The following is a 22,693-nucleotide window of genomic DNA, read 5'->3' on the forward strand; positions in this document are numbered from 1 at the left end:
CAGCTCCAAGCAGCTCTGCTGTCAGTGCCTGCAGATCCCTGCACCAGGGAAAGACAGGAGGGTGCCATCTCTGGCGTGAGCCTGCTGCAGCCCCAGCTGGCAGAATATGGTGAAGGCAGGGAGACGGCCAGGAGGGACTGGTAAGCAGGGAGGAATCGAAGGCAGCTGCTGAGCTTCCAGGGTGGTTGCAAACCTCTGGAGTCTGCCCCATTTCTGAGTTTGTGGCACCCTGGGGACACAGCACAGGCACCCCAGAATTGCAGAAAAGCCAGTGGCATCTCTGCACACAGCACTGGGGCTCCCACTGCCTGGCCAGAGCATGTCCAGTCCCACTCCCTGCCACCAAACCCTTGCCCTGATGGATATCACAGCCAGGGACTCAAGCCATCCCACCCCTCTGCCTTTCTCCTCGTCAGGCAGGCAGAAGACAGCCACTCTTCCCAAGCCTGCCGGTAAGTCTGGCTTAATGTGGAGTTGTCAGACACTGAATGTGGCCCCACACCACATGTCCAGCTCTCGCTGTCCCGTCCGAGCAAGGCTCTCCAGGCCAAAGAGCTGGTTGCAAGTAGAGGATCCAGTGACTAAAAGGTGTCAAGTGTCGGTGACAGCCTACAGACCATGTGTCCCAGGGCTGGCTGTGAGCCACCATCCCGCTCACACCAGTGCTGTGGCATTGGGACAGGACAGGGTGCTGTGCCATGATGGACCACACTGACCACAAGGGCAGCCCTGAGCTCTGAGTGTCCCCAGAGCCATGCCCTGCCTCCCCCCATGAGCGATGCTCACCTTGGCTGTAGGAAGCAGGTGATTCCAGAATGGGGCCCCCTTGGCATCAGTGCTGCGGCAGGCTGTGGGCACCGGATGGCATGGCAGGACCCTCTTCTTCTTTGCCGGCGGGGACAGGCTCTCATCCTCAGAGCAGGAATCGGCCACAACCTCACCAGCGGGCAGCAGCTTCCTTTTGGCTGGGCAGCTGCTGCTGCTGAGCTTGCTGCTCCCACAGGGCGTCTTCTCCTGGGAGCTCAGGTTGCTGAGCTCGGGGCTGAGCGCTGTCTGCAGAGCCGTGGGTTCCTTGCAGCCATTGGCCACCACTGGCCGTTCCTCCTCTCCGCTAGCCCTCCTGCTGTGAGCTGGGCTGCCCCCTGGCTTCTCTCTCTTCTCGCCAGAGTCCAAGAGGGCTGTCTGTGCAATATTGTGCAAATCAAGGTGAAGCAAGTTGTGGCCACTTGCCTGCTCCCCATTCTCTCCATAGTCTGTTGGCTGATCCCCCGATGAGACAGGGCACCCGTCTCTCGTGTGCAAAGTACTGCAAGCAATGTGCTGGGGCGAGGAGGAGACATCCTGCGACTTGTCGTATCTGCTGGCCTTGGGGCTGTGGCTGGGGCTGCCCTCACACCGGTGCTCCACCACCCGCAGCCCGCTGTGGGAGAAGTGCTGGGCAGAGCTGTACAGAGGTAGCTCCTCCACCAGCAGACCATCCTCGAAGGTATCATCATCCTTCAGGGAAGCCTGCCCAGGGCCCCCGTCGCACTTGCTGTCCACCCCACCACCACCCCAGTGAGTTCGTTTGGGATCTCGCCCTCCCTCCGAAGTTCGCTGCTCAGGGTAACCCCTCTTGACGGCCGGCCGGCTGCCTGCTCGCTGCTCCGTGCTCTCAGAGGAGCTGGAGAGATGGGAGAAGACGGAGACCTGGTAAACCTTCTGGCGCTTGATCTCTGTCTTGTTGTAGCCCATGAGGATGCTGCGGTGGTTGTAGTGCTGTGAGGAAGGCTCCAAGGGTGCTTCTCTGCTGGGTCGGGACAGGCTGGGGTCCGTGCCATGCTCCACGGGCAGGGACGTCTCCGCGTGGATGTGCCGCATGGGGCCTTACTTGCCTGGACTCCGAGCGGAGCCGGAGTCAGAACAGCCCATGCAGCAGCAGGAGGAGGACTGTAAAGTGCCACAGGTCAGGGTGAGAGCTGGATCCCCTCTCGCTCAGGACATCCGGGTGAGCCTTCCGCTACGGGGTGCACTGCAGCGCAGCATCTGGGAAGAGAGAGCAGGAGGATTCAGATCAGACCAGGATCACCGTCCTTGTCTGGGCTTTTGGCTGCAAGGAACCTACTGGGATGCGGGCAGCTCCCTGTACACCCCCACTCGGACCTTCCTCTCCAGGGACGGGAAGAGGAACCAGGCTGGTGTGGCTCTCGGGGGAACCCTGCGGCATCACCCTCCTGCAGGATCAGCACTTCCTTCTCAGCCTGGGCATGGAGAGGAGTCTCCAGCCAGGCTGGAGGCTACTGGGGACAAGCCTGGACAAGTGGGGAGAAAGGGACCTGCCCTCTGACAGGGACTTGACGCGCTTGCGCTGTTCTGGAGCGCAGGAGTCAGGCCTGTCATCACCCCTTTGGGCAGCAGCAACAAGATCTCCCAGTGCTCACCAAGACGACTTGCCCTGGCCACATGAGCTGAATGAGGCAGGGCTGGTGCCCTACGCTGCCAGCCCCATGGCAGGGACATAAACTTGGCTGGGCAGCCTGGGGAAACCTGACTTAACGTCACAGGTCTGCCAGCTTGAACCAGAGACCTCCACCACCTCAATTAGCAGCTGGGTGGTACCAGTGGCTGCAGAGCCCACCATGGGCTCCTGCACCATCCATCTACCCACCCCTGCCTGCCCTAAGGGCCTGATGTCCTCTGTGCTGCACGGCACCTCACTTTTGTTTTTCAGCCTAGTTTGAGAGCTGTGAGAATCCCATCCACAAGTTTTTCTGGCATGATAAATACGTAAATGACTGCAAGAGCTGAGGGGATGCAGGAATAGTCACCAGCAGACTGAGGAGCTCCAGAGCCTGCCAAACTGCACGTGCCTGCCAGCTCTGCCCTTTGCCTGTCCCCACAGCTCTGCCTGCTCTTGTGGAGCAAAGGCTTAGCGGCAGGTGAGCAATAGAGTAATTGGTTCTCCAAGTGGGTCAAGACTATCTGGAGAGCAAGGCTGCACATGGTATTTTGACCTCTGCTGTGATGGGGATGGGAAAGTGGCAGGCCAGGGTGGTGGAGCCTAGGGATTTTGTTTAAAAGAGTGATGAACAGTATAACCATGCACCCAGACATGCTGGAAAGCAGCTTGGCAGAAAAGGCCCTGGGGGTCATGCTGGACACCAAGCTGACCATGAGCCAGCAATGTGCCCTTGCGGCAAAGAAGGACAACAGTGTCCTGGGCTGCATTAGGCACAGTATCACCAGCAGGTCGTGGGAGATGATCCTTCCCCTCTCCTCAGAACTGGTGAGCCCACAGCTGAGAGACTGCAGCAAAAGGCCACTAAGATCGTTAAGGGACTGGAGCATCTCTCCAGGGAGGGAAGTTTGGGAGAGCTGGGACTGTTCAGTCTGGAGAAGAGAAGGCTCAGGGAGATCTTATCAATGCATGTAAATACCTGAAGGGAAGGTGCAAAGAAGGTGGAGCCAGGCTCTTTCCAGAGGTGGCCAGTGACAGGGCAAGAGGCGATGGGCACAAACTGGAACACAGGTGGTTCCTCCTGAACATCAGGAAATGCTTTTTTTTACTGTGAGGGTGACTAAGCACTGGAACAGGTTACCTAGAGAGGTTGTGGAGTCTCCATTCTTTGAGATAGTCAAAGACACCTGGACATGGTCCTGGGCAACAGCTCTAGGTGGTCCTGCTTGGGCCAGATGACCTCCAGAGATCCCTGCCAACCTCAGCCCCTCTGTGTGACCCACCACACTGCAGCCTGTCCTGGCTGCCCCCCACACTCACCCCTCTGCAGCAGAATGCCACTTTGCTCCAGATTAACTTCCCTGTCCCGCAGTGGGTGGTCGTTGGCACAACTAGCTGAAGACACCCGCCAGCCAGGCACCCCCCAGAAGCGGCGTGGCTGCCGTGGAATGGCTCCCACCATCACGGTGTGCCTTGGAACCTCTGCACCGTCCTCTCCAGCTCTTCAGTTTCCACAGTGGCTCTGAGGGGAAGAAAAGCAGGAGATGCAGGGCTGGAGTGATTCAGATGCTTTCCAGGAGAAGGGCAGGAGGGTACTGCCTGCTTGCGGGGTCACACAGGCAGAGAAGGCAGCACTGAGGCTCAGCCTCTCCCAACCTCCCAAACCCAAAGGCCACATACACCTTGGCCATCTCAGGCAGTGCTATCACCTTGATTTCCATTTAAACCACAAATACTTTAAGCTAAGCTGTGAACTCTCATGCCTGGCTCATATTTTACATCCCTTTTGCATGCCTTCCTGTATGAAACCCTGTGCATATGAACAGATCCCTGTTTCTTTTTGGTGACCATTTCATGCCTTGCTTCCCAAGACACTGCAGATCACCAGCAACCTCTGGGCCTCCAGCTAGCTACTGGTCTCATGTCCACCTCCTGCTCCTTTCACCCACAGCACAGGACACTTTCTGGCCTACAGACAAGGAGAAGAGCTTGCAATTGTTTTCTTCCAATAAGAGATGCCTGGCAGGGAAGGCAGAAACCAGGAGCCTGACAGCCCTGAGCCATGATGGCCCCCCACCAGCTTCTCCCAGCGCAAAGACAGCAGACTTTTCATGTGCACAGCACTCACCTGCTCAGATGTGCCCTTGATGCACAACAGAGATTTGCAGATGCAACACAGCTCCCCTGTGGTTATAATCCACCAGCACTGCAGCTTTCATGCCTGGAAGAAGGCAAGGAGGAGAGTCAGCTCAGGCAGCAGCTCGTGATGCAACACCTTCAGAGTGGGCAGAAGCCCTCAAGCACCTCCACCCCCAGCCCCTCTGTGGCAGGGGCAGCCCATGAGCTTTGCTGGCCCAGGAACCTCCAGGTGAAGGAGGAAACGCCGCCCATCCCTGGGGACCATGCCCTCCCTGCCTCCCTCCTCATGCAGCCCTCAACTGGGGGCTCAGCCGTCTGTAGGGAAGCCACCGTCTGTCCCACTGGGCATCCCAAACCAGCAGCAAGCACTGCTCTGAAGGCTGGAAACAGCAGGGCCAGGCAGACGAACAAAATCCCCAAAGGGATGCTCGGAGGCATGGAACACCCGAGTGTACCCCCTCTCTGGCACCCTGGTCTGGCAAATTCTGCATCGCATCACCTCGCAGGTGGGAAGGCAGCTTCGGCAGGTCACTCGCTGTGCTCGCTGCCCGACCTCGCCTGCCCCAGGAAACGGGCTGTGCTTTCATTACACTGCCAATAAGGTTTGTCATTAACAGGCAGTCACGGCCCCCGAGAGCGTCGGCCAGCCCACGAGCCACTGCCAGCAGTGCTGTGGAAGGGCACCAGCAGCCAGAACAGAGACACAATACACCAGCTCCCAAGGAGCACTTGCAGCAGGGCAAATCAACACCTCAGCATAGCAAACCTCTGGTCCAAAACCTCAACAAAAGCTCTTTGTAAAGATCAGCTCCTCCTGGCACCCCACATGGGGCCTGCACCAAGGCAGGTAGAAAAGCAAGTGAATGCCTGCAGCTGTGGGTGGACGCTGAGGTAACACCCTGTGCTCTGCCTGCCCAGAAGGTTGCTGCTTCCCTCCTCCATCCCTGGGGGAGATCTGTACCACCACTTGCGTGGTACAGCCACCACTGGGATGCAAAGTCAGCCACCAGCAGCAAGAGTCAGCACGGTGCGGAGGGAGAAAACCACATCCTTCCTGCACCTGTCCATGCCGGGACAAGTACACAGTTTCACCTGCATCCTTTCTTTCTCCCTCCCATGTCCCTCTGCAGTCACAGCCCTTTGCTCCCCACCAGCAGCTGCCTTTCAGGAGAACTGGTCTATCAGGAGAGGCTGATGGGCTGACACCACAAATCCATCCCAACCGAGACCTCAACACCAGTCACCAGTGATGCCAGCACTGGCCAGTAGTGCACACACCTAGCACAGCTGCACCATGTTTTGCCAGCCCAGATACTGTCACTTGAAGCACCATGCTGGGAAATACCAGGATTCCCTAGCCCACCCCAAAAGTGTCTCCAAGTACACCTTGGGACCTCCTTGTACATCCCTCTGGAGGACTGCCCATCAGCCTGGGATGGGGAGCAGCTGGAGCACAGCACTGCACTGCATCTCGAGGAGGGTGAGGAGCAAGGCACCATGTCCGGGGGAGGTTCCCATGCCCTTCCCCTAGCCTCGGGGTTTCCCTTGGCTGTGTCTAGCTCTGCCTCCCGAGGCAGTTCCTCCATGCTGAGAGCCCAGCCAGCTCACAGCAGGGCTCAGCCTCTCACAGCACCCAGTGGGAGCCTACCTCCCCCCTGTAGAGCAAGAGACCAACAGAGGGACCAGGGACTTCTGCAGCCCAAGCAGGGAGGGGGAGACAGCACCTGGTCACCTCTCTCTTCTCCTCCCCTTGAGCCAAGCATCTCCAGAGCCCTACCTTCTGGCCAACCAGCTGGGACAGAGCCAGGTCCAGGTCACAGAGGAGTCACAGAGGAGTCACAGAGGAGTCACAGAGGAGTCACAGAGGAGTCACAGAGGAGTCACAGAGGAGTCACAGAATGGTTGGGGCTGCAAAGGACCCCTGGAGATCATCTAGTCCAACCCCCTGCCAAAGCAGGTTCACACAGAGCACATTGCACAGGGTCGTCCAGGCGGGTTTTGAATATTTCCAGAGAAGGAGACTCCACAGCCTCCCTGGGCAGCCTGTTCCAGTGCTCTGTCACCCTCAAAGTAAATAAATTTTTCCTCATATTGAGATGGAACTTCCCATGTTTCAGTTTGTGCCCGTTGCCCCTTGTGCTGTCACTGGGCACCACTGAGAAGAGTCTGGCCCCATCCTCTTGACACCCACCCCTAAGGTATTTGGAAGCATTGATACGATCCCCCCTCAGTCTTCTCTTCTCCAGGCTAAACAGACCCAGCTCCCTCAGCCTCTCCTCGTAAGAGAGATGCTCCAGTCCTCTGATCATCTTTGTAGCCCTTCGCTGGACTCTCTCCAGTAGTTCCTTGTCTTTCTTGAACTGGGGGGCCCAGAACTGCACACAGTTACTCCAGGTGTGGCCTCACTAGGGCAGTGTAGAGGGGGAGGAGAACCTTTCTCGGCCTGCTGGCCACACTCTGCCTAATGCACCCCAGGATGTCACTGGCCTTCCTGGCTACGAGGGCACATCATTGGCTCATGGTGAACTTGTCCACCAGAACTCCCAGGTCATTCTCCACAGAGCAGCTTTCCAGCAGGTCAGACACCAGCCTGTACTCGTGCCTGGGGTTATTCCTCCCCAGGTGCAGGACCCTACACTTGCCTTTGCTGAGCTTCATGAGGTTCCTCTCCACCCAACTCTCCAGCCTGTCCAGGTCTCGCTGAATGGCAACACAGCCTTCTGGTGTCTGGCTGTGGACAAACCGTTCTCTGGTGGCAGCATTGCTGCTAGCACTGCCGTCCCTCAGGGTTGTGATGGAAGCTTTCTGCCTTCTGGTGCTTCTCAAGCTCTGCTGTTAGCCTCACCAGCTCAGCTGAGCAGCACAGGTACCATCCTCTGGATGCAGCACGTGGGGCTCCATGTGCCCAAGCCAAGGGTTTGACCCTCCTAAGTCCAAATGATGGTGATTTTGCCGTTGTTTCAGCCTGTGCTGGTGCTCTGGCTCTAAGGACTTAAAGGGCTTTGCCTGTTGGGGGAAGCCCACCAGAGCTGCTCCTGCTCTCTGCCCTGCTCCTGCCAAGCTCCCAGGCCCCGTCAAAGGTCAGGGGACAGGAGGGACCCTCTGTTTTTGCCAGGGTCTCCCAGCACCTGGGTCCGGAGCTATGTCAGGCACAGCCTTCCTCTCTTCCTCCAGCCTGGCGAGCCCTGGGGAAGGGCACTACACTTCAACAGCCACAAAGTACCCAGGTGCCAAAGGACCTGCAGGGTGTTTCTGCCTGGGGCAGAGCGCCATGCCTGGGGGCTGGCAGGGCCAAGAGGAATCCTTGCACCATTTAGACCACAAAAAAACCCAACCAACCCCAAAGTGCCTTTTGCTGCCTTCCTCCCTCCTGCTCCCTCTCCTGGGAAGGGCTAAGGTAACCTTCACAGCCTCACCGGGAGTGAAGCAGGAACCACACAGCCAGGATAGGAGAGGGGCTGTCATTACAAAAGGGCAAATAATCATCCTCGGTACAAGAAGAGCACAAGGCAAGAGAAGAGGCAACAGAAACTGCTGGAAACAGACTGCCTGGAGGATAAACCGCAGCTCTATCGGTCCTATCTGAACAGGAGGAGAAGGAAGGAAATCTAAGCAGTGCAAGTGCAAGCCCAGGAGCTTCCTGGCACAGGCTAAGAGCAGAGCTTGAGAAGCGCCAGCAGGCAGAAAGTTTCCATCACAACCCTGAAGGACAGCAATGCTAGCAGCAATGCTGCCACCAGAGAAGGGTTTGTCCACAGCCGGACAGATCAGGCATATCACCGTCAGGAGAGAGACAGACATGTGAGGCTGGGGACCACCTCCAGCACTGTACATAGGAGAGGTGGCAATCCTGGAGAGAAGCTGGTTAGAGAGATGCGAGAGGAGCAATCCGTGCCTGAAGGAAAGATAACTGGTGTGGACGTGGCTCTGGCACTCCCCTGGTATTCAGACTGGGGAGGAAGGAGCTCGCACTTGGTGGAAATAAGGGAGAGGGAGGGAGGATGCAGAGGGAGGGAGCATCCTTGCCCCACTGCAAGGGTGCTGCTCTGGGGGGTCCTCGGGAGGCCTTCTGCCATACCAGATTTATGCAGCTCCAGAGCATTGCTCAGTGCTGGCCCCTGTGCTGATAAGGGGGAGGAAGCCCGAGCCCAGAGGGGAGGGATGGGGCAAGAGGCAGTGCAAGCTCCTAGAAACCACCAGAGACAGCTTCTGCAGAGACAGGCCCGACACCTCCCTCTGCCCCGCAGCACCCGTGTTCGTGAGGTGCTGCTGCTGCCCTTCCTCCCATCCCACAGGAGGGGACATTGAGGGGGTGCAGAAGCCCCTGGGGACAGAGCAGCGTTCTCCGCAGGGTGCCTTGCTGGGGCCGCAGGCTGCAGCAGGCTCCTGTGGGGCTGAGGTCTGCCTAGCGCCGTGCGGTGCCTCCCCAGCCCCACGCACAGGTGCCGCAGGGACTGAGCCCTTCTGCTTGGCCCACCCAGGGTAACACAATGAAACCTCTCCCGTGAGCCTGGGGAGCCGGAGCAGAGCTCCCAGCCCGGGGGCTTGCCCCTGCTCCCCCTGACCCCCCCACGTCTTGGCATGGATCACCTCCACACACCTTGCCCGGTGCCTCGCGTGCAGGCAGCGGCGCTGACAATAGCCTGCAGCTGGGAAGGGGGGCTTGCAGGGTCTGCAGGCAGATCCTGCTATGCAACGGCCACCTGTGTATGGCTTTCCCCCACGTCCAATCCCCCCCCCCCCCCAGCCTCCCCTCCATGCACGGCTGCCCCTCTCCCCAGGAAAGCACAGTGGAAGAATGAAAAGCAGCTTAAAATCCACCAGGACAATCGGGCAGCTCTCCAGATCCAGCAGCACCCCCTGCCCACCCAGCACCAGCAGGCTCAAACCTCAGCGATCCAGCCCACGGCCACCCAGCTCCAGCATTCGACCGGGAGCCCAGGAAACCTGCAGCAGGCAGGGCAGGGAAATCCCACGCAGCAGCCGCTCATGGGGAGGACAGCCCAGGTTGAGGACAGACCTTTGTCTCTGCCTGCCTGTCTCGCTCGCTCGATGCCGGAGGAGGAAGAGGGGGGCGGTGGGGGACAGCGAGCAAAGATAACACCCCTAGAAGGGATGTCACAGCCACGTTAATCACTTGGAATTCCAGCCAGCACAAACCCGGGCGCCGCAAATATGGGCAGCAAATGGAGATGCTCAAAGCTCTGAAATAATTGGATCCTTTCACAAGCGCCGAGCCCAGAATCCAGCACAGGAATTCAGTCCCCGCTGGAAGTCGAGAGATCAAATACACAGAGAGGCAGGCGCAGCACAAGCAATCCTCAGCCACCGCCGTATCCGGCTCCGCAGCCCCTGGCACTGCTCTAATCTCAGGTGCCTCCTCAGCAGGAGCGAGGGAGGACTGCAGCAGAGAGCCCGAGCCCCCCGTGGAGCCCAGCTGAGGACCGGCCCCTTCCCACCCAACTTACTCCACTTGTGGCAAGGTGCAGAAACGCTGCCAACGCGAAAGAGGGTTTTGGCGGAGGAAACCAGCGGCCTCGAAGCCTTGCCCGGCTGGAGGAACAGCCCACGGAAAGGAGATCCCCGAAGCTGCCAGTTGGCCCCCGCAGCCCTGTGAGGGAGATGCCCAGCCCGGCAGGCTTGCCAGCCCACATCACGTTCCTGGCGAGACGCACACACGGCACATGTAGGCTCCTGCTCGGCGCCTCTACGGCAATGAAAAGGCACGGAGGCTTCTGCCAGAAAACAAAGAGGCAGCGGCAGAGCTGGGGGTGGGGAAAACTCTCCGCTGCCCAAGAGGATCCCTGCAGAGGCAGTAGGATGCTACTGGGCTCCACCACGGCTACTCACCCCCGCGAGCCCCAAGTGGCACCCACTCGTCCTTGCGCAGGGAGTCCGGAGGGTGGGCCAGCCCCTGCTCCCCTCCCTGGGGCAGCGCAGGGTGGGAAGTGCTGGAGGACGCAAGCCAGGCCCAGGACAACAGCTGGCCACGAGGGGAAAATTCCTCCGGGCTGGCTCTGCTTCATAAAAAGCTGCGTCTTTTCACCTCGGGGTAGCCGCCGCGTGCCATCGCTCCCCGGGGGGGGAAGGCGCAGCTGGCACCGTGCCGGCAAGCTTTGCCACCACAGCAACCTGCGGAGCCCAACGGCCTTGACCTTGTGGCAACACAGTGGCCTTGGCAGTTACCACGGGGCAACAAAGAAAGCACCTGCAGCAAAAGCAAGCCCCTGGCCACCCAGGCACAGGGACACATTGGCCAGCTCCCATCCAGTCCTCCCGTCCCTCTCCAGGGGTGGTGGCCCACGGGACAGGGACCTCGGCCACTGGATGACCACACAGACTGGCTGCTCCACTCCATACCTCAGTGCCAACTGCAACTGATGGAAAATTTTCCACTGTTGGTGATTACAAAGTCACGTGTCTGTGCAGCCGGTCACAGGATGGCGACCAGAAGGCAAACAGGTCCTGGCAGAGGGGCACGGATCACTTCTGCTCTGCATTTGCACGACACCTGGAGCCACCAGCCGTGACCAGGGCACCAACACACTACCACGTTTCAAGTTCAGTAAGGACATTTGTCCACAGGAGGCATGCCCCAGGTCCAAGCAGGACTAGACTCTCACCATACTAACTGATGCACAAATGTTAGCACTAACAGACCTTTTTATCTGATGTCCCAAGAGCAGGAATGATGCTCTGGGGTTGGTGTCTGCATCAGAAGCCCTGCAAACCCTATCCTGACCTGTTTAACTCAACCCCAATGGAAAGGCAATTGCTTACTGGTAACTCCCATCCCATCAGCTCCTTGTCCCGGGCTGTGCGCCGTGGGAAGTGTGATCTAACGATGTGGCATGAACAGCCCAGCCTGCTCTCCATCACCGTGAGCCAGGTACAGAAACATGAGCCTCAGACAGGGAGCTTCAGCGGTGAGGTGATGCTTTGCGAGCTGGGAGAACACAGCACAGCAATCAGTGGGTGATGGGATCCCTTTTGCTCCTGCCTCTGCTGCCTCCTCTCGTCTCTCTCCGGTCACCACCACATATAACCACAGTCATCCACAGCCACATCTTCCCTCCTTACCAAGCCAGCTCCTTATGTACCCTGATGCCCTGTAGCCATCCACACTGCCTGATCCCAGATGCACAAGAACTTCACCTTACCCACATCCTTCACATGGCAGCTGGGCTCTGCATCCCCACCAGCGTGCTCCTCTTCACTCCCACCCCAACCCCATCCTCCATCACCATCAGACCCTGCCCTGTTTACACGCACCCCTGTGCATGTCCCAAGTGTCCCCAGCTCCCCAACCTGTACTCTGTTGCCTCCTGATCGCTGCAGCTCAACCTGTAACTTACCCCATCTCCTCCCATCCCCGACTGCCACCCACCTACAGCCCTGCCAGCCCTCCTTGCACACACTGCACTCACAAGTCCCCAACACCCATCTGGGAAAGCCACAGCAACGTCACCTTTCCCCACCTTCCCAAACGGTCACCAGCGCACCGCAAAGCAGTGGAGGAGGTCCCAGGCATGCTGCATTACCCCCCGCAGATCCAGACGCAGGCATCAAAGCTGCATAGGGGAAGAGGGAGCAGGCAGCAAGGATTGTGCATGCAGCATTTACCCCGTGGGAACTGCCTGTCCCCACCACAACCCCTCTTGCAATACACTTCCTTTTACCGTAAGAGCCCTCCAAGGGAGGTGCTTGGGCACAGGCACTCAGCCCTCCGGCTCGGCGTTACCAAGCTGCAGCCTGCAGATAAGGCTGCAGCAGCTGTGGGGACATTCAGCATCTTTTCCACTCCCCGTGCTAGACATCTACGTGGCACAGGGGGAGGAGATACCACACACATACACACACACATGGCCGTGCACACCCACTCCACTCTTTTCCAGGGTGAAAGTCTCAAGTCTAGCACAGGCCAGCGTGGTGACACAAGCTGGGCAGGGATTCAGGCCATAGGAGTGAGGCTTTGTCCATCTTTGATTGTAAAGAGCTGGCCATAGCCGGGGCTACTGCTGGAAGGGCGTATTTCCACCATGAATTCAATGTCCTGTGCCTTGTCATGGAAAAAGAAAGTCTCTCCTTCCCGTGGGACTGAAGGTGAAAGAGAAACGCCCTGCTGGCATTAGGAAAAAGATGTCACAGCAGTCACCTAAACACTCACACTGTTGCCCGTAATGGAGGCAAACACACAAGAGCACAAGCCCCTCTGAAGGCAAACGAGGGGGTAGGAGGGACTGGCATGTCTGACTGCTGGCATATCCGTACACAGGGCAGTGGGAGACACAGTCTAGCTCCTATTTCATCCCACGAAACTGGCAAACCTCCTGGTCCACGCACCCTGAACCACCTGTGGGTTCCCACCGACAGCGGAGCCCTCTGCCTGGTGCATCTGCCACCCCCTCCACAGCGCTGGGTTCCTGCAGGGCTGCCAGGGCTCCGAGCAATGCAATGGCCGGGGATGCCCTCGGGATGGAAGCGGAAATCCACCTGGCATGTTGCATGGAGATGGAGGAAGCCAAGACTCAGCTCATGCTTCATGTCAGGCGGAGGCCGGAGAGGACCTGCCCTCAGCGCTATCTGGAAGGGGCAGCCTGCAGAGACTACACGGCAGTGGGGCACTGGCGTATCAGCATTCTACGCCTTCACAGAAACGACAGTGAACAGGAACAGGCTCGAGGTGCAGCCACATCCCCAGACAACCCACCTGCACAGGACATGAGCCCTCACATTAGCCCCTGAAAGATGTGAAGGTTCCCATGCAAACTCTGCTGCTGCTGTTGCAGCCCACGTTTTGCTGCGCTGCTTCTGTGGGAACACACAAAGCTCAGAGACCTCAGAAACCAGCTTAACTACAGCAACTGGGTCCAAAACACTTTCGACCCTGGTGGCAGCCATGCTGCTGGGGACACAGATGTCCCCCCAGACCTAACCTCCTAGGGATACAGAGCCCACAAGAGACCTGAGAGTTCTCCATGGACTACCAGGAACCAGCTTGTCCTCGGCCACGTAGTGATTTACCCATGCAGCTGGGAACGCGCCCCAGGGGCCTCGTGGCTCAGACCACCGGACCATGCTGCTCTCGATGCCTGTGGGTGTTGTAACAGGGATTCCCAAGCAACACAAGAGCGCCCAGAGCAGTATTGAGTAGTGAACAGACTACCGAGGAAGGGAGAGCACACAGTGCTCTGAGCAAGGCGGCAGCCCAGCATCAACAAGCCCAAGGGAAAGGCTGAGGAGCAACTTGAGAAGGGATCTAGGGACAAACACAGGCTCATGGGAATGTCCTAGACCTTGAAAAACCACATAAAAGCATCTGGGAAGCCTGGACATCCTCCCAGCCTCTGCCAGACGGGGAAGCAGACTTAGCTACCACTGTGGGTCAGCTCTGCCCAGGCACCGTGGCTACACACAGCCCCCTTTGCTCTGGTTTGTTATTCTTGCAGACAGGACAGGGCAAACACCAAAACCCCTTTGAGCACTTACACACTGGACACGGGCTTCTGCAGCACCAGGCACCAGGGTCAAAGCTCAGAGACACACTAAATCGCAGAGTGAAGATGTTTCTGAAGACAAGGCTGATAAGGCTGCCAGCAGCCAGCCTTGCAGAAGGACAGGATCAGGAAAAGAGCAGCCATGAGAATAAAAGGCTGGCAAAGAAACAGAAAATACTGGGAGCAAGTAATTCTTTCCAGACAGTTCTTTGGGCTCATCTCAGCCTCCATCTGCTCCCTATCTGCTGGGATGGTCAGGCAGCTGGGGCCTTTAAAAAGGCTACTGGTGACTTTCCCCACAATCGCCACTGTCTGTGGGACAGGCACAGCAAGGAAGATAAACCTGGAGCCCTTGCAGCCGGAGGGCTGGGGGCCAGCGTCCTCGCCAGCCTCCCAACAATGCCAGCACCCCCCTACAGATCCCAGCTCTGCACGGCCAGCAGAGCAGGGCGGATGGTTCATCGCCCCATGCTTTACTGCCGGCCGGCTTTCTGTGCTGGTGCAGGCAGGGAGTAACACGGACCTCTGGAGAGACGGTTAAGATAGGTGGGGGCAAAGCAATGAGCTAGGCAATGCTGCTAAGGCAGTGCCTCCATCCCCTGACGCTGCTCATACCGTATGGTATGAGGGGATGGACAGAACAACCCCCCGATCCCTCCATTCGCCCACAAGCCAGTCAGTCCAACAGGCCATGAGCTGCTACACTGCCAAGCACCCCGAGAACTGCAGAACTGGGGAACAACGATGGTGGGAAGGGACCTCGGAGGGGTTTGGTCCAATCCTGCTCACAGCAAAGCTAATGTTGAGCAGGTTGCTCAGGGCTCACCCCTGCCAAGGGCTGAAGGTCTCTAAATGTGGACACTGCCCCCCCCTTCTCTGGACCCTGCTCCAGAGGTTAACCACCCTTGAGGGGAAATACTTTTCCTAATATCAAATCAGAATTTCCCTTGTGTGCCATTGCTTCTCATTCAGTCCTTTGGCACTTCCCAGGAGAGCCTGGCTTCAGCTTCTCTCCAAACCCACAGCTGCTGGCAGCAGCGAGAGCCCCCTTCGCTGCCTTCCCTTTCCCAGCTGCACAAACCCATCGCTCTCAGCCTCTGCCCCCAATGTGATGCAGCACATCAGCAGCTTCACAGAGGGGCCAGAGCTCCAGGGCATCTCTGGAGAGTGCTGGAGCCCATTAGTCTCCATCCTGCCCAGCCAAGGATGCCACCAAGGAGGACAAGAGGTACCTGCAGCCAGTCTGGAGCAGCAGACACCCGCACACCTTGGGGGTGTTGAAAAAGAGACTCACCTCAACACTGACATCAGTGGGGGCTTTTTTCACTCAAGTATTTGATCCTTTTTCTGGTTGGAAGCCATACCAAGTACCAATGTCAGTACCTGCTGCAACACACCTTGGCTATCCCAGGCCAGAACTCCCAAGTACCTGCTCCAAAAAGACTGTCCCTAAATACAGAGAGCTTTGGCACCGATACCAGGCGGTATCCTCCATCACACCCACAGGGGACCTGCCCTCAGGAGTGATGAGCAGGACCACTAGGAATCAACCTCAGCAGAGACCAGCCAGGCTGGATGGAGACTCCAGAGCCCATAGCAGGTCCCTGGATGGGGGAAGCAGCCATCCATGACCATCTCCAACACCCTAACAGGGTCTGCAGCAGAGCCCAGCTCACACAAGGGATTTCAGAGCCAACGACCGACCATGCCCCCAGATCTGCAGCGCATCGTCCCCATCGCAGCTCTCCGTCCATGCTGCGTTCACTCAATCCAGAGCTATCTGTGGGTCTGTCTCTGCTCCAGCACGGATCGTTCATTTTTCCATCCTCTCCCCACTCCCTCAGAGCGGATGGGAAGGTTAATGGGCAGGATCCGACCAGGACAGAGACCTGCTCAGCTTGCCCAGGGCTGCCTGCGTGGGGACGGGGATCCAGCCTGTGCACTGGAGGCTGGGATACCTGGTCACTGCACTGCTCCCTCGTGGCGTTTGTCTTCGGTCCCTCCTGCAAAAGCCTCAGTACCGAGGATGCTCCAGGCCCCTCCGGGACACCAACATACCCACAGCTGGAGGAGACACGGGCAGAGTACAGGTTTGGCACGTGGCTGAGCCAGATCCTGGTTCGTTCCCAAGCAACAGGCACTGCCTCCACCTGCTAAGCCCCGCAGCTTTCCCAGCAGCTCTCCTCCAGCACCCTCACCCCATCACCCGGTGGACCCAGCATGGGCTGCCAGGCGCTTGGGCTCCCTTAAAGCCCAGCCCTGGGAGAGCACCTGCCCTCTGCTTCCCGCTGACTCACTCCCCTGTGATTCACCCCCTCCTCCTGCCTGACTCACCCATTTCTGCCACAGCCATGCGCACACACGCGTGTGTGCGTGTATGTGTATGTGCAACCCGGCCTCAGCCGTCGGAGCAATGCCACAAACCCTGCAAGGCAGCGAACCGGGCAGGGGCAGGAGGGGCAGAGATGTCGCCGCTGGCTCGAGTCCAGGAGACGGGGCAGAAACCCAGGTCGGGAGCGCTGCCATGTGCCAGCGCGGCCGAGATAAGGAGCCATGCTGGGGGAGGGCTTCCTCTGAGGCTGCCTTCCAGGCAAACCCGTTCGCTTTATCAGCCCTTCGGCAGCCTGACCCCCACCGCTGGCTGTGGGAGGGTTACCCGGTCCTGCCGCAGCTGAGATCCACAGGCGAGCGGTCTGCCAGCTAACCTGCCTTCGGGTGCAGCCAAACACACCCCCCAGGCTGTGCCTCTTCCCAGTTTGACTCTCCAGGGTGGAGAGCTTGCTGGGAGCCAGGAAGGAACTTCTAAGCACGGCTACGGTCACTCAGCATCAGCCAGTGCCACTGCCCATGCAGGGCCCGCAGGCTTGGCCAGTTCCTCAATCTGGACAGTACAAGCCACGCACATGATGCTACCTATACATGTCCTCTGCAGGCTGCTTCTCTGACTAGCAATCCCCCTGATGCTAGGGGCTGAAGTTCAAAGATGCTTTGCCCCACATTTCCTTCACCTTTCCCCCAGCACCACCCCTTCTGAGGGCTCTCCGGCTAACCTCACCCTTCTTCTTGGAAGGGACCGGAGCAGAGGTGACAAGAGCCATGCTGGAGCCCAGCGAGAGCTGTGGCACACAGCTCCCAGCCGGCGAGCGGCTCTGCGTGCAGAGCACATCCATCTGTGTCAAGGAGCGCAGGAGAGTGCCGGCGCACGCAGAACATGCTGGTCTGTGCAGCATGCCCGGTCGCAGACCTGCGCCTCTGCCTGTTGTAGCTGAAGGATCCATTTCACATTGACTATAGGAGAAAATTACTGGGATCAGACACAGGCTCTCCTCTCGCCCTTTCCTCTCCTCATCTCACTGGTCAGAGTCACACTGAGAAGGGGCTCTGGTCCCTTCCACCCAGGAGCACTTGGCCAGCTGCAGCATTTTGCCTACAGCCACACACACATGTTGCTCAGGACAAGCCTTGCTGGTGCTGCAATAAGACAAGTCAGTCAAGCATCACGTCTCCAGCAAGGTCACAGAGTCCAGCTGGGTGAGGAGGCCCTGACACCCTGGAATTAAGGCCAGACTAAGCCATCCTTTGAGCAGGGAAGGAGGGACAATGTTTTGGGCTGGGATGTCACGTATTTAATAGGGACAAAGAATGATTTTCTGCCAAAGCTCAGGACTGTATGTCAGAGCTGCTGGTTCTCCCTGGATCTTTACACTCCTGATCCTCACCATGTACACACAGAGCCATTCTCCCTTCTCAGGGCAAAGAAAACCAAGACGTCAGTCACACAGGGTCCTGGAGGCACCAGCCACTTCCCCTGCACACCATTCCTCCTCTCATCGGGATGCTCCAGTCCCTGGGGTCCCTTCTAGGGAGGCAGGGTGGGAGATCCATAGTGCTCAAAGCGTCTCATCAGCAAGGCCAAAGGCAGAGCCAACACTGTGGTGGTCAGGTTGTCACTGAGGTCACAGCACTGGGCAAGCACCTGAACAAAACTCAGCAGCCACCAGCAGGACAGTCCCAGCAATTTAAATGCAAGTGATTAAATCAGCCTGTCACCACTGCAAAGATGGGCTTCTCTACAAGCTCTGGGAGACCCTGAGAGAGCAGCAATAACCTACATGAGCTCTTGGACAAGGCCAGCTCCCTGACATAGCCCCTGGGCAAAGGGGAAGCCAAGGGACGTGCCCTACATCCACTCAGAGCAGCTGGGGACTGCTCTGATTTGAGCCAGACTGTAATAATTTCCTGCCAGCACCCCATTTGTGACTATCAGAGGGGTAACACCGCATCTGCAACACCCCTCTCCATCCAGGCTGGGTGGGGGGGAAGAGTGGAAATGAGACAGCCAAGCTGCTCTTGCTTGTGATGTCCCTCCCACACCAAGGGGATTCCTTGTAACTGCCCTGTGTTCCCCCTCTGCAGCCCAAATGGCTAAGAACAGAGGCAGAGCATCCCTCCAAAGTACAGTGACAAGACCTTGCTGCCTTCAAATAGCACATTTCAGGTCAGCAAGCTGGGAACTGTCAGCAGAGGGGTGCCAGTTTACTCAGCCACCTTTACATTGGTGGCATGCTTTTGCAGCACAGGTGATGTCAGAGGGAAGGATGAGAAGAGAGGACTTTGGGCAACGGCAGGTAGAGAAGTTCAGGCTTCCTCAACATGGACACTAAGCAGCAAGAAGAACACAAAGCCAATGCTTCTGCTGAAACGGTTCCTGGTGACAGGGACAGACACCCAGGGCACGACTCTGAGAACAAGCCATCTACCAAGGTGAACTGAGAATGCTACCGTTTCCAGGAGCCCTGAACCAAGCCCTCCATTTCTGGGTTCTGCTTCTCACAGCAGCTCTGTAGTCCCTATAGTTCTGCCTTTGTGGTGCTTGAAAAAGTAGAGCAGCCTTGAAAAAGCTTGAAAAAGTAGAGAAAAAGTAGGCTGCTAACTTAGGTGCTAGCTGCAGCGACCCTCATGGAGTATTCCCTGGGACCAGCTTTCATCTCCCAGACAGAACCCAGTGAAGCATCAGCCATTTGTTCCAAAAATCACATTCAAGGTTATCTGATCCAACATAAACACCAGATGTGGAATTTCTTTAAACGAAAGCTTAGATGTGGGAGCACGCCTGTGCCAGGGATGGAACTCAACGGCCAAGTGTCTGCTAACGCAGCCTGAAAGTTTTAAGGACTAAACCGCCTCTTCTGGTCAGTAACACAAATCGAAGTTTGCTAAAATTGGAAAGCCCACCGTGTGGTTTGCAGCAGTCGCTCACCCTTCCTGCATGCTGGAAGCCCCTATTGTCTCAGTAGCCCTGATCAGTCCCCCATCCTCAGCAAGGGGATGCTCTTGTTGACTCAGCATATCCTGCACCCCTCTGTACACGTCCTGAGTGGGCTGGCTGGCTGGCTTACGCCATCTAAAGCTCAAGGTGGAAACTAGCTGTATCCTCTTTCCACCTTGCTGTGGGAAGGGAAACAGAGGTTTCTGCCACCCATCCCTTCCCTAGCTTCTTTTGCTGGACCCTCTGGTGCTGTGCTCCACGGGGCACCCTGAGCAGAAGACATTAAGCAGAGGGGCTAGGAAAGCAGCTAGAACTGGGCTTTGCTGCTTAACTACACATGAAAAATCCAGATTTAGCTTTGGCAGGCATTGAAAAGCCAACTTCCGTCTTCTGCCAAGGCAAAATGTGCCTACAGGCACCCGGGACTGTCTCCTTTTCTGCATTTCGGAGAGATCCTCCCTTGCAGGCATTGCCTTTTTTACCCTCTGCAGCCTTCAACAGCTCAGAGGACGCTGGAGAGGCCCAAGTGCTGGCTACACCAGCGACGCTGCGAATTCAGGTGCCATGTGCAACATGGGGGGAAAAAAACAAAACCAAACCACCCAAAAACCCCAGGGCAGAAGGCCTGCACAAAACCTACAGCCCTGCACTCCTGGCTCCCAGCCTTGTGTTCAGCACTCATTCATCTCAGGGTATAGCTCCAGTTTTCACTCTGGCCTTAAAGCTCCCCATGAAGTTGCTCTTACTTTCACAATTTCTTTTCTCTCTGCCCCACTTCCATCAGGGACCCCAACCCTGCTGCCTCCCAGCAAAAGGGTCTCCTTGACCTTTGTAATTCTACACACTGGGAAAGGCTCAATCCATCCCCTCTATTCCTAGCCCAGCACAGACCTTAAAAGCCCTCTTTGTTCCTGCTACAAATCCTACCCCACAACCGTGGCTTAACCCTTGGGGCACCGCCTCAGACACAGAGTGCTTCACAGAAGCAAGGCTGGTTGCAGCATACACAGAAAGCTGGACCTATCCTCCACCGACAAAAGAGCCGTGCTGACAATCTGCTGGTGGCTCACAGGATGCATTGGACACACACAACAGGGTGTGGAAGATGTCTCTGACCATCCTCATCATCAGTACAAACTATTACCAAGATGTGCATGTGGGGCCCCGCACTGCTGCAGCAACATGGGCCTGGGTTGGGCTCACAACTCTTTATAGTCTCCTGGTCTTGCTCTACCTGCCCTCAGTTCAGCAGGTTTATTACAGAACACACTCCATGCAGGCGGATTCAGGGCCGCAAGGAAGGAACAGGGGGGAGGAAGAAAGCAGGTGGGACCAGACACTCCCCTCGCCACACCTGCAAGGGCTCCTCTGCTCCTAGGTACAGCCATTGCTCCATGCCTGGGTGCAAAGCAGAGACAGTGAGGCACGTCGTGCTGTCACTCCCGCAGCCTGCACATAGGCGAGAGCACAGTGACAGCAGTCCTGTCTCCTGCCTTGTCTGAGACAGCTCAGACCCATATCCCGAGCAGCAGCACACAAATCAGACACTGAAGGAAGCAGGGCCATGGTACTGTCCATAATTGTACACCCTGCACGCGGGGATACAGAAGGCATGGGAGGTGCAGCCAGCCCTCCCTGCCCTAGCATGATCTCTGGCACAGGAGAACGTAGAATAGAGCAGGGCTGCTTTGCAGCACCCAAAAATGCCAGCTCCACAGCTGGGATGGAGCAGGGCTGCCTTGCAGCAGCCCGAAACACCAGCTCTACAGCAGCCAGAGAAGACTTGCACTGCTGCACCCCAAAACACCACCTCTACAGACAGGATGGGTTAGGGCCACCTTGCAGCACCCCAAAATGCCATTTCCTACCAGCTGCTGTAACTTCCCCTCTGTCCCCTTCCGGTCCCGCTCCACCCCTCGCTGCTCCCCAGGCCACAGGGAAACTGAGTCACGGCATGCTGTCTTTGCCCCAAGGAAGGGGAGCGGGTGGGCAGCCCCGAGCACCGGGCACAGCGTGGGGAGTAGGGCAAGGGTGGTACTGACACCTCTGAAAACCCCAGTGATGGGGAGAGATAAAGATACCCACATGTCCTGCACTAAGCAGCTATCTGAATTATGAGCCTCCTCTGTTCCCACCTCTCCTGAAGCAGAAGCTGGCCCCACTCTGCTGCCAGCCATACAGGCTGCATCCAGCTCTGCTGGGCTACACCGAGCCCCGCAGACTGACCCATGTGCTCTCTGGCACCAGAGGGGACAGGGACATGCAGGGCTCTGCACCAGGTGCACGTAACTTAGCACGGCCCAGAAAAGAAAGGTAGCGGACTGGATGTTTCCTTGAGAGCAGATCGTTGCATTCTTTACTTTAAAAGATTGATGCATTTGAGTAAAGACTTGGATTCTCCTGTCCAGCTCTAGGAGCTGATGGGTTTCCAGGTACTGACCTCAGACTCTGTTTTCACCACAGCCCTCCAAAAACCCTTTGAGGCCCTGCTCACCAGTTAAGCTTCCCAAGATTAAGTCCTATCTGCACTCCTTGCTCTAGGTCCATCTGAGCAGAGCAGTGCTCACTCACACCAGCATCCTTTAAAACCCCTATGTCTGGTGCAGTAGCAAATCACCACCCATCTACCTTGCAGGCAAAGGAGCTAAATATAAAGATTTGTTCATTCAGGCTCCAGGTCACTAATGTTATTAAAGCTGTGGTTTCTTTACTGCATTTCTGAAGTTCTCAATGAGGTTAAGAGCCCAGCGCTTTCCAGTTCAGCTGGGCCACTGAATGGGAAAGCAGATCTCAAGCTGCAGAAAATGCACAGCTACTATGCAATGCCCATCTGCAAATCTCCTGGCATCTCTCCCCAGGCTCAACCTCTCTTGGTTGCTTTTCTCCACCGTCCCAGTGAATCTCTGAAAACAGACCCTTTCACCCCTCCCTGGGGAAGCATGTTCAGGTGGTATTTGCTGCTGTTGTCATGCAAAGCATAATGTTATTGCTGATACCCTTGCCCCAGCTCTATCTCCCAGGACAACATAATAGTAGATTAAACTCATTATCCCCTACCACTTTATGGCACAATCTTTTCATTTCTCTTGTTAACACACATCTGAGACGTATCAAGTTTCAGATGGGCTCACTCCAAAGGAAATTCCCTGCTCTTTCCTCACAAGGATTTGCACAAGCAATACCTTTTCTTTCCAGTAGCAAAAAAAGCCCAAACCAAACCACCACCACCAACAACTAAAAGACCAAGCCAAAAAACACTCAAAAAAAAAAAAACCAAAACAACCACTTGGAGGTTCACTTAAGGACAGAATTTGACTTTTTTTTTTCCAGACCACCGCTTTGGTCAGACCT

At 57.0% G+C, this 22,693-nt stretch overlaps 1 protein-coding gene across 3 annotated transcripts in view; it reads right to left on the reverse strand.

The window, feature by feature from the left end:
- The window catches only part of ATOSB (atos homolog B), a 39,662-nt gene that overhangs the window by 3,938 nt on the left and 13,031 nt on the right, over positions 1–22,693 (reverse strand). For all 3 annotated transcript variants that reach the window (XM_068423314.1, XM_068423313.1, XM_068423315.1), the window contains 3 exons: positions 4,566–4,658; positions 3,758–3,959; positions 787–2,025 (listed from right to left, as the gene is read on the reverse strand). In XM_068423314.1, coding sequence (XP_068279415.1) covers positions 787–1,860 — 1,074 coding nt within the window. In that variant the 5' untranslated portion in view covers positions 1,861–2,025; positions 3,758–3,959; positions 4,566–4,658. The remainder of the gene's footprint in view (positions 1–786; positions 2,026–3,757; positions 3,960–4,565; positions 4,659–22,693) is intronic.

Source organism: Nyctibius grandis, chromosome Z, assembly GCF_013368605.1.
Source record: "Nyctibius grandis isolate bNycGra1 chromosome Z, bNycGra1.pri, whole genome shotgun sequence".
Classification (NCBI taxonomy): Eukaryota; Metazoa; Chordata; class Aves; order Nyctibiiformes; family Nyctibiidae; genus Nyctibius; species Nyctibius grandis.